The 12351-nt window shown below is 34.5% G+C and overlaps 1 protein-coding gene across 1 annotated transcript in view; it reads left to right on the top strand.

Annotated features, from left to right (window-relative positions):
- npr2 (natriuretic peptide receptor 2) overlaps positions 1-12351 on the top strand; it is a 51590-nt gene that overhangs the window by 4027 nt on the left and 35212 nt on the right. The window contains exons 2-3 of the mRNA XM_051893881.1: positions 6273-6460; positions 11770-11883. Coding sequence (XP_051749841.1) covers positions 6273-6460; positions 11770-11883 — 302 coding nt within the window. The remainder of the gene's footprint in view (positions 1-6272; positions 6461-11769; positions 11884-12351) is intronic.

Raw genomic sequence — 12351 nt, 5'->3', positions numbered from 1 at the left:
TGTGTTTACTGTAGTACGTCACTAAAATTAGTGATAGCATCAGCACATGACATTTATCTAGTAATATTTACCTTATCTTTTAGTAGCCTTTGGGAGCCGTTTAACATGTCTAGATTGTTCTGACATTTAACTACCCTGTTATAGTGTGTGAACATTTAGAGTACTTTTATGGCTAATTGCTTGCAGTTGCTGTTTTACTGTTAGCTTGATTGGCTGCTTACAGATCCTGATTAGCCACTCACTCGTAAGATGCATTCATTAACATATTGCAAGTAAAGAGTGAGGTGGCGACATGTACAACCTTTTGAGCTGGATTTAACTTCAGTAATGCTAAAGGTAATGAATCTGAAACAAGCTTTTTAAAAAATTGTTGTAATAAAATAAGGCAAGTGGTTTCAGGGTAGGTAGTCAAGTCAAGACACCTTTATTTATATAGCGCATTATACAATAGAGCAGCTTTACAGTGATAACAGGAAAATGATTCAATGATAAAAGCAGTTAATTTCAGCTGTACAGCAGCTCAAACAGAAAATAGTGTCATTGTTCAGCTGAAGTCAGTTCAGTGTTGATTCAGTTCCGTTGTAAAGATCATCAATTATTAGTTAATTTAATCTTTAAAGCAGTTCTGCAGAAACAGTGATATTGTAATCCAGCTTAGTTCAGTTCTCGTCCAAGTGTCAGTGCAGTGAAATCAATTATATTGTTGAATATTAAGGTAGTGGATTTATTTGCAACACATAAAACACCATACTAATGCGGACATACGGTTCAAAGCCCAACTTATTTCATGCCCAAATCCTACTCTGCCTCCTCTGCCCATCTCTCAATTTAAACAGAAGTTTAAATAGAAGATGTAAAAATCATTTATCAACCTGAACACATGCATCCCCCACAAACATGTCCAAGAAAAAAATACAAACACCGCAGACATTTACAAAAAAACATTTAACAAATTTAACAAAGTTGGTAAATGCATTCCTTGACCTGCATAGCTATGTTAAAAAGAACATAGACCACGTAGAACGGTAACTATTTTACTTGGTGGATTGTTTATTCTGATTATTATTAATACATTTGCTCTTTACTGAACATAAAAGTGTTTATATATTGGCATTGCGGTGTTTTATGAAAGTATGGCCATATATATATATGTATATATTGATCTTATATACATTTCATATGTATAGATGCATAAACCATTTTAGATGTGTATAACCTTCAGTAGGGGGATGACGATTTATTCTTTCAATAATACAGCATTTCACAGTCTAATCCTGTTTGATGTGCTGACAATCTTAAAGCATATTGTAAAAAGCCCTGTGAAATGAATTGCAAAGGCGTCTCAAAATAACACAAGTGGTTAACGTCCAAGACGTCAGAATGTCTATCTCTGTTTCCTCAATGAGTTTAGTTGCTATGACCCTGAGGTCAGATTAATTCATGTTTTTGGTTGTTGTTGTTTGGGCTTGTTCAGTTTGTGAACTTACATTCCATGCATTGATGAGATAATAATCGGCCCTGAGGCTGTGAAATATCACCACAAACCTTTTCTCCTTCCTTTTTTTGTTTTTGTGGCCATTTAGCCTCTTTATTGGTTAGACATACAGTAATGAGACAGGAAATGATAGGGAAGTGGGACCAGAAAATTTTGCAAGCCGGACTCAAACTCTTATTGCCCACCTGAGAACCATAGTTCATTGTGTCAGAGCAAATAAAATAACACCTTTTCACTTTCTTTTGGTTTAGATATCCCTAAACCAAACTTTGCTTTTAGGTATCCCTGTAAAAGACAGTATACAACTTACAGAAATCCATATCATGTCACATGTAATCGCTTAATTAGCATTTCAACCGCAGAAAGACGTCAATAAAACAGCTTGTAAAAAAATGTCACATAATGTTATATTTACCAAAAGCCATTCAATTTGCAAAAACTCATTAGTCAGCTATAAAATGAACTTAGAGAGGAGTATTTTGCTAAATATATTCACTATATTGCATATTTGTTAACCTGTTCTTCAATATTTAATGTGTGTTTGAATAAATCCTTCATTTCAAATCTCTTTTCCTTTTTATGGCAGCCACCATTTAAATGTTTATGTGGTAACACTTTATTTTAGGGTCTTTTAACTAGTTGCTTATTAGCATGTATATTACTAGAATATTGGCTGTTTATTAATAATTATTAAGCAAATATTAATGCCTTATTCTGCATGACCTTATTCTACATTCTTAATCCTACCCAATACCTAAACTTAACAACTACCTTACTAACTATTAATAAGCAGTAAATTAGGAGTTTATTGAGGGAAAAGTCGTAGTTAATAGTGAATACATGTTCCCTATACTAAAGTGTTACCGTTTATGTTTAAATTATTATTATAACATTATTATTGTAAAACCTTCCTTATGTGTAATTTAAATGTAAGTAGCCTACAAATCAGTTAATTTTAACCTTTAATATTATAGTGATGTACCAACTGGGGTTCCCTGTATAGTTTGCAACATTGAGAGATATGCTTTTCCTTGAGGAAATTTTCCATGTACTGATATGCCCAATTAAACAATATCTAATCAATATCGAATCGAATCAAATCAAATCACAAGCTTGTGAATCGAAATTTATTCGAAACGTAAAATTTGTGTAAGTGCCCAGCCCTAGTGTTCGCTACTGATGTTGTAGATGAAGATCACTGAATTTGGTTCTGTTCACTACAATCATATGGATTCTGAAAATTTGAATTACAGTGCAAGAATCAAATTGATTACATTTATGATCTTTTTATGGTGTGAGTAACTAACCCTAAACCAAACCCTAACTGTAACCCTATAGTGAGTACATGTAGTTAATTAATATTATTCAGTACTTATTTGAGTAAGTACAATGTAACTATATCACCTTAAAATAAAGTGTAACCACTATTACTAATGATTTTTATTTTTTTAAAGAAAGTATGAGCAGGTCTGGTTGCGCAAAGCTTGCAAGGATGGTTGTATTGGTTGTGGTTGCTAGTGTGTCCTGAGTGTTTTTTAGCACATTACTATGTAAATATTGAACTAAAAATCCCTCATCAAAAAGCAAAAGGGCACACAATTTGGTGTATCATTCATCTCTGCAGCACACACCAGACTCAAATCCAATCGTTCAGTCATTTAACCGTTCAAAAACCTGAAGTATGAGCAATAGTACTAGGGATGCTTCCTTGATTAATCTGTTACTGAATCATAATTTAAACGTTATTTTTATAATGACAGAAATCACTGAAAGCCTTTTTCAGATTTCAGATTTTCTAAAGGTAAAATTTTCCAATCCTACATCTTTTTGCCTCTCAAATGAATGGAAGCAGATTAAAACCAAATGTCAAATAGCTGAATAGGAGACCAAGCTGTGTTTATATGTGTGTATATGAAAGAGCAAGCATTAGCTCTCTCAAACGCTTGAACGATCTATTGCAGATGCGGGGTACTACACACACTAAGAACACACACCAGTCGCACCAATAATGGTCCAGAGTGTGTTTCACTCCTGTAAAGACTGCAATTAAGGGAACTATACAATCCTTTCAAAAAATGACTCGCGGCATATCAAATTCAGACATGTCTTGAGATTATAGAGTGAATCAATTACATCTTATATTTTTCTTCAGTTGATATCAAATAATTTTTAAAGAGTCCTATTCAAAGACCAGTTGTGACAATTTTGAATAAACAAAACACAGCAGAGCATCTTTTGTGCAGTTCACAAAACAAACAAATGACTTTGGCGCAACTAACAAAAACGACCTAGTGCAAATGTGCAAAAAATCTCAAAAACCCAAAGCACATCAGAATCTCATCATAGACTCTTTTGAAACAAAATGTTCTCAAACATTTTTCATGGGCTTTGTATCAGCCAGGCTCAGGCAGATCCTTATAAATTCTATAACACCGTTGAACATTTTCCTTGCCTTTTTGTACATTTGTCTTGGAGCGCATCCAGGAGACAGCAGGACTACTTGGCATGCGTTTGTCTACGCTACGCTGGAAGAGCTTAGAATTTGGGGGCTGAGAGGCAGACAGGGGCCGGCTTTGGTCTAACACTTAAGGAAATGTCTGCTAACTGGGAGTCTGGCTCCTGAGCTGGCAGATGCAATACTGAAAGACACTGCTAATGGAAATAATGCCCATAGCATAGTAGATGCCAAGAAAAACACACACACACACACATATGCAAGATTTCACGTGTGCATCAATATGGTGCCATGCAGCGTGGAAGAGTACACCTCTGTTATTTGATGCATCTTCTTAAGAGCCAGGAGAAACCCCAAATCATTTTCATTTGTGCATCCAGCAGTTTTTAGTGTTATTTGCCACTAAAAATCTCTGCATTGTAAAAATGATTATAATTTTAACTGTGAAAGACTGTAACAATGCTGTAACAATGCTACAGTAAAAACTGTTTGTTGGTTAATAGTAAGTTTCCTTCAAACTGTCAAACCTTATACATATAATTATTACATGTAATTTTACAGTAAAAGCTGTTAGCAATTTTAACTGTTTCTAGATATAAAAAAAAGAACAAGTAATCGTATAATTTACAGTGAAAAAAACAAACAAAACGTAAACTTATATTCCCAGAATTCCCTGTGTGACACTTAACATTTGATGGTATTTCATTTAAATAATTGTGTTTCTTAATAGTTTTTGTTATCAGTTATGTATATTAGAGTTTTATTTTACAACTTGTGTTGATTAATTGATGTTTATTGCATTATATTAATGTTGTGTGTTACCATGATGTTGTTTTGTACTTGTTTGCATGATAGCATTGCGGCCTTGCTAATTCAGCAGAAAAGGGCTGTTGGGTCATTCCTTGTCAACACAACCAGAGGTCCCCAGCAAAATCAATTTTTTCTGGAGAAAGACAAACATAAATAGTGATGAAAGCCAAACTATTAAATGTCACAGATGTATATTTACTGAGTAATCCACTATTTTGTAGAGGGGGGACAAAATGACAATTTGGATTTGGAGCCAAATTAGAGGGGTGTAAAAATGACTTTAGAAAGATGGCAGCATCATTATTTTATTTTTACACAGAGATTGGTCGGTCTATTAGTAAAATCTGTTGAATTTAGTAATCTTTGTTTCATTATATGCCAATAGTGACCATTCAAAAATGGCAAAATGCACTTCTTGTGTTTGTTGTCTCAAGTTTGCATGCCTGTAACCCTTTTGGTATCTTCATTTTAAAAGCCCTCGATGGTTCAGTCCCAGAGATATGGAAATCTTAATGCGGCTCCATGAGTAAACTTGTAAATTGTACACATTTTCAGTGGTCAAAAACCAAATGTGGTTCAATTTGCATACAGCTGATACTTTTTTCTTTTAAAGAGGAATATCTAAAGAACAAATAATGTTAAAACTAGAAATTTATCTTGTGTTTTTCTATCAACTCAGTTGCATAGAACATACCTGTCTGAGTGCCATAAATATTTCTTTTCAATTTGAGCCAGGGAACTTTCAGAAATTTGGTAGATTTGACCCGGAATGACCTTGTTGGATTTAAATTCAGTTCAGTTCACATTTATTTTTTATAGCGCTTTTCACAATACATATCATTTCAAAGCAGCTTTACAGAAAATGCATGTTTCTACATTACAATTTAGAGTACTCCGTTATCAGAGGTGACTGTGTCAGAATAATGTACAGTTCTAAGATAATACAAATCATACAGTTAGCTAACATCATGTATTCATTTTAGGCAGAAACAATGAGCTCATTAAATCAGTTATTTAAATTTGTGAATATATAGATTTGGCAGTTGTATGTTGATTCAGTGTTGGCATCTGACCTGACCTGGCGATTTACCAGTTAATTAATTAATTTATTTTTTTCCTCTATCATCAGACTTACGATTTTCCCCTTAGCTAGCAATGAAATGGGCAACAAAAATATCATGGACTTACACTGTGTTATGGGTAATCTGTGTTTATGTTTGTTTTGGGTGGGTTTTAGTTTTGTTTACTAGTTTTCAGTATGTTTCTATGGTTTTCCATTGATTTGATTATCAGTTGCACCTGCAACTTAGTTTTCTTTGGTATTTAAGCTCTGTGTTTCTTTCTGTTCATTGTCTGATCTCGTCATCTTTATACGGTTGTTCTGTTCATGGTTTTCTAGTTCTGAGTATTTCTAGTTTTTGAGTTTACTAAAATCATTACTGTATGATTGTAAAAATGTAGTTTCTATCTAAAGTTTTTTTTGTTGTTGTTCTTCTTTTTTTTCTACCATAGTCGTGTATATATGTGGGCCTCTACAGACGTTCTTCCAAATAATGAAGCTATTTGAGGATGAGGTGAAGAATCCAGAGGACTATGCCATCTTCTACCTCGATGTGTTTGCAGAGAGTTTAAGTGGCGATGTTCCGATGCCCTGGCAGGGTTCAGCGATACAGTGGAATGACCCCATCAAGCTATTTCAGGTATCATTAATAATACCCATAATAACAACAGAGCTTTGCTTTAGCCATAACTTCATCATTGACATTTGTCTGCTTTTGCTTTTTTGAGATCAGTCAAGAAGTTGCTTAACACTTTGAATTGTCTTCTATCTTACATTGTGATTCAAGGTTTTGTATGATTTCAGTGAGTTTTTTCATTTAATGTGCTTCTTGAATGCAGAATTAAATTTGAAGTTGTTTAGACAGGTTTTATTAATATGACTAATATTCACTTAGTTTGAAAGCTTTTCTGGTTGCTTTGATTGAGAATAATTCATTAGGCTTCCGTTTACTTAAATGAGTGCTTTTGCAGTCATTTCTCTTAAGGGTAATTAATGCAACTACACTGAAAAAAAAGAAGAAATGCATGTTATATAAAAAGATTACATTTGGAAGTAACAATTAAATTGAATGTACACAATAAAAGTGAGTTACTTTTTCTAATAAGTAAGGGCAGAAGGCTAGGGTGGTCCAGTGAGGCCCCTAGACACATGTCATTAGGTGCCCCCCACCCCTCATCGCCCCTAGCTTATCTTACTTTAATTGACAATGAAAGATATAACACTGTAGTTACTTTAATTACGATTAATGTAATAATGTTTTCTTCAAATTGCACATAAGTATCATAATCGACAGAAAATGTATATCTGTATGTGTTGTTGGGTGTAAATGTAAACATCAGCACCACATTTATTGATTGTTTTTTTTTTAATTGTTAAAAGGCTTCTTTGCCCTTTTTTTCTTAAACCATTCCATCAAAATCCCTTTGTGCCAATAAATGTACCCTTTCTTGTCATGCTTTTTAAAATCAGTCTTTATAATATTTTTATTGACAGATAATTAAGTCAAACAGCTTAGAAACCATTTAGAGTGTACTTTAGAGAAACTTGATTTGGAGCTGTTCCTTTTGGCAGTATAATGTGCATTACACAACATTCGGTCCCACTTTATATTAAATGTCTTTTGTCTACTATATACAAACATTTAAATGAATCATTCGACACCATGCACCTATTGTGTATATACACATGTTTACATTGTACTTGTACAGCTGTAATTAATTTCTGTAATTACATCTATAATTTTACTGTTGACCCTTCCCTTACACCTTAAACAGTCCTTAGTCCTAATCAACCCGCATCCCACCCCAATACCAGCAAGTGTTTTGCAATACAACATGAACACAATACATTGTACCTAACAATTATCTTTTTTGTGTAAGTACAGAGTAGTTAAAGACACCTAATATAAAGTGGGACCCAACATTCTAATGTGAACAGGTTATAACAGGCTTTTTGGAAAGAATACTGCTAGACATTTATTAAACAGACTTTCATTGTTCCAGTTAGCATTCCACAGTTTTAATCAATTAATAGGTAGGGGAAAGCGGGGCACAACCTGACGCTTTTTGACTTTCTCAGTTTGTGTAAATCTACTTAGGGTTCAGGGAATTTCTTTTGTTCCACATTAATTTGTTTCATTAATACAGTGTATACTTTTTTCTTTATTTACCCTGAAAGAAGGGAAGTGAAATGTGACAGCATGCCCCATAGGTGGGGCACATTGTAACATGTGATGTAACATGCAATTTTTTCTTTATATATTGTTGATATGGCAACTAGTAAATACGCTAAGTTTCTTCATGCTAGCGTGTGTGGAAGTATTTAAACCACGTGTGTTACAACTAACCCTGTGTTAGTTTGTGCCCCGCGCTCCCCTACAGGTTAGGTACATTAAAGTTTGTTATCAGTTATGTATATTAGTGTTTTATTTTACAACTTGTGTTGATTAATTTATATTTATTGCATTATATTAGTGTTGTGTGTTACCATGATGTTGTTTTGCACTTGTTTGCATGATAGCATTGCGGCCTTGCTAATTCAGCAGAAAAGGGCTGTTAGGTCATTCCGTGTCAACACAACCAGAGGTCCCCAGCAAAATCAATTTTTTCTGGAGAAAGATCATTTAGAGTGTACTTTAGAGACACTTGATTTGGAGCTGTTCCTTTTGGCAGTTTAATGTGCATTACACAACATTCGGTCCCGCTTTATATTAAATGTCTTTTAACTACTATATACTAACATTTAAATGAATCATTCGACACCATGCACCTATTGTGTATATACACGTGTTTACATTGTACTTGTACAGCTGTAATTAATTTCTGTAATTACATCTATAATTTTACTGTTGACCCTTCCCTTACACCTTAAACAGTCCTGTTATCAGTTATGTATATTAGAGTTTTATTTTATAACTTGTGTTGATTAATTTATGTTTATTGCATTATATTAGTGTGTGTTACCATGATGTTGTTTTGCACTTGATTGCATGATAACATTGCGGCCTTGCTAATTCAGCAGAAAAGGGCTGTTGGGTCATTCCTTGTCAACACAACCAGAGGTCCCCAGCAAAATCAATTTTTTCTGGAGAAAGACAAACATAAATAGTGATGAAAGCCAAACTATTAAATGTCACAGATGTATATTTACTGAGTAATCCACTATTTTGTAGAGGGGGAACAAAATGACAATTTTCACCTGAGATTTGGAGCCAAATTAGAGGGGTGTAAAAATGACTTTAGAAAGATGGCAGCATCATTATTTTATTTTTACACAGAGATTGGTCGGTCTATTAGTAAAATCTGTTGACTTTAGTAATCTTTGTTTCATTATATGCCAACAGTGACCATTCAAAAATGGCAAAATGCACTTCTTGTGTTTGTTGTCTCAAGTTTGCCTGTAACACTTTTGGTATCTTCATTTTAAAGGCCCTCGATGGTTCAGTCCCAGAGATATGGAGATCTTAGGGTGCGTTCACACTTGTAGTTTGGTTCGTTTGGTTCATTTGGTCTGGACCAAAAAAGAAAAAAATAACATTTAGTCCTGGTCCGATCAGCGTTCAGACTGGCAATTTTATCACTGAACCAAAAGATACCGAACCTAAAGGCATAGGGATACATGACGTATTGCCTATTTTGAGACGGAACTTAATAAACATCCAAAACAATGCTGTGTGCTGAGGTAAATGTGCTCGTTGTGTGTGCGTAGCCTGCATATGATTGTATTTTGGCCAGCTGGGAACTTGTGAAGAGCTTATAAAATGTGTACAGGAGTCAAAACAGCGGCGGGAATCCTTCCGTCACACACACAAACGATCTGCTGCATGGAGACGCGCGTCTGATGCCTGTGATGGGCAAACTCGCATCTATGACGAGAGAAAACCAATATTCGTTAGGATTCTGTCCTTTTTAGGGTCTCATTTTCCTGTTTTTGGTTCGTTTACATGTCTTTGGTCCGTGTTGCGTTCATATATCATTCGAACTGCACCAGAGTTTGTTTGGAAGCGGGCCGAGACCCATCTTTTCAGCGGTCTCGGTCCGCTTGTTTGGTGCGCGCCAGGGTTCAGATGGCAGCATTCACACATGCTCAAATGAACCACACTAACAGAGCGATCGCACCAGGGTTCGCTTTAATCGAACCAAACATGCCAAGTGTGAACGCACCCTTAATGCGGCTCCATGAGTAAACTGGTAAATTGTAGACATTTTCAGTGGTCAAAAACCAAATGTGGTTCAATTTGCATACAGCTGATACTTTTTACTTTTAAAGAGGAATATCTAAAGAACAAATAATGTTAAAACTAGAAATTTATTTCGTGTTTTTCTATCAACTCAGTTGCATACAACATACATGTCTGAGTGCCGTAAATATTTCTTTTCAATTTGAGCCAGGGAACTTTCAGAAATTTGGTAGATTTGACCCGGAATGACCTTGTTGGATTTAAATTCAGTTCAATTCACATTTATTTTTTATAGCGCTTTTCACAATACATATCATTTCAAAGCAGCTTTACAGAAAATGCATGTTTCTACATTACAATTTAGAGTACTCCGTTATCAGAGGTGACTGTGTCAGAATAATGTACAGTTCTAAGATAATACAAAGAGGTGCACAAAGCAATCAGTAACCATGGCAACAAACAAGGGCATAAACAGACCTAGGAAACAGAAAAGAAGCGGGAATATGGGAAGAAAAGGACGTAGGAACAGAACACAGGGAAACAAGGAAATACAAACTAAAAGTCCATAAAACAGAACTTAAGCCTGACAATTTTGAAGTGTCTTACGTTGTCAAATATTCCGCTGTTGACATTGACAACTTAAAGTTAAGTATGAAAAGACAGTGACTTTGTGTATGTAGTGTCAATGTGTCAGTGTCATTATGCACTGAAGAATAGGGTGGGTGGTATGACCAAAATCTTATATCACAACATGAGTAATTTTATATCTCACACCTAACTTTATTTGTTTGACTGAATGGACACAAACCAAAAGATAAGATTATTAATAACAGAGAACTCTGGCATTACTAGAGAAACACCTTCACATTATGTAACACTTCAAATCGGGAATCAGAACAGTAATACACGGCAAGTATGACTAGATGAAATATGCATTAGAAGACAAAAGGAGAAATTTTGAAGTACATACTTTAAATGCAATTACAATAGAAAGGGGCCAAAGCTTTCAAGCTTTGAAAAAAAAAAAAAAAGTGTCAAAGTGTTGTGTTTTATATATATATATATATATATATATATATATATATATATATAGTGTTCTGAAGAAAGTGTCCTGAAGAAATACAGTAGCTTAGCTTAGTGTGAAAAACAGACTGAAATTTAAAGGGATAGTTCACCCAAAAATTAAAAATTTGTCATCATTTACTCACCCTCAAGTTGTTCCAAACCTGTATGAGTTTTTTTCTTCTGCTAAACACAAAAAAAAATATTTTAAAGAATGTTGGTAATTAGGAAGTTGTTGGTAGCCATTGACTTCCATAGTATTTTTTTTTTCCTACTATGGAAGTTTTTTATGTTCATTTTATTTTATGTTCAACAGAAGAAAGAAACTTATACAGGTTTGGAACAACTTGAGGGTGAGTAAGTGATGACAATTTTTTGGGGGGTGAACTATCCCTTTAAGTTGTTAAATATGTAATTCATTTTTTGAATCATATGATTAGGTTCACAAAACCACTCTGAATGATTAGCTCACTGACTCAATGATTCATTTTAACCAACTTCTGGAAGTGAAGATTATCTGTGAACAGTGACATAAATTTGAGTCTGTTCTGCAGACTAAGCTATTGAATTCCTTGAATGCCTTGAACAATTCTCAGTGACTTCTTGTGTCAGGAATTGAATATTTGCCTACAGGTCAGATCACGTTATGTTCTTTTTCTGACTCTTAGCTATTTGACTGTTTATGTTTTTTTTCCCAATCTCTCTAGTCTGTGTTCATTGTAACGTACCGGGAGCCAGACAGCCCTGAGTATACCGCTTTTTGCAAAGAACTCCACAAGAGAGCAATGCAGGACTTTAATGTAAAATTGGAACCCTCAATGGTGAGTTGCTCATAAACAAGATCAGGTTTTGGCATATATGCAGAGCCATCTGTCACATCAGATTTAATCAGAACATTTGTACAGACTACATAGTTCTTTTTTGGCTTTCTATCACTGTCTTGAAAATATTGAACATTCTGTTCAGCTCTATAGGCTTTCAGGAGCTAAACTGTGTTTCCTTTTACCACGAGATCAGATATGACACTTAAAAGCGCTTGAATCATAAGTTTCGCTTCCTCATGTCAGTCCAATTTTCCTGAATCAGCTGTACCTTTTGACAAATGTAGGAAACAACTCCCCGAAACCCTATATTCACATGTAGCTGCCAAATGAAAACATTCAGGAAATTAATTCTTAAAGCCTTTGAGTACATACTAAAATGGATTGTAATTATAAGAAAGTTATGATTCAAATTTCTGCTTACAATAATTATACTAATTATATAATTACTATCCAGTCTATCATGCA

The sequence above is a fragment of the Ctenopharyngodon idella genome, chromosome 5 (assembly GCF_019924925.1).
Source record: "Ctenopharyngodon idella isolate HZGC_01 chromosome 5, HZGC01, whole genome shotgun sequence".
NCBI lineage: Eukaryota > Metazoa > Chordata > Actinopteri > Cypriniformes > Xenocyprididae > Ctenopharyngodon > Ctenopharyngodon idella.
This window is presented reverse-complemented; position numbering and strand designations above follow the sequence as displayed.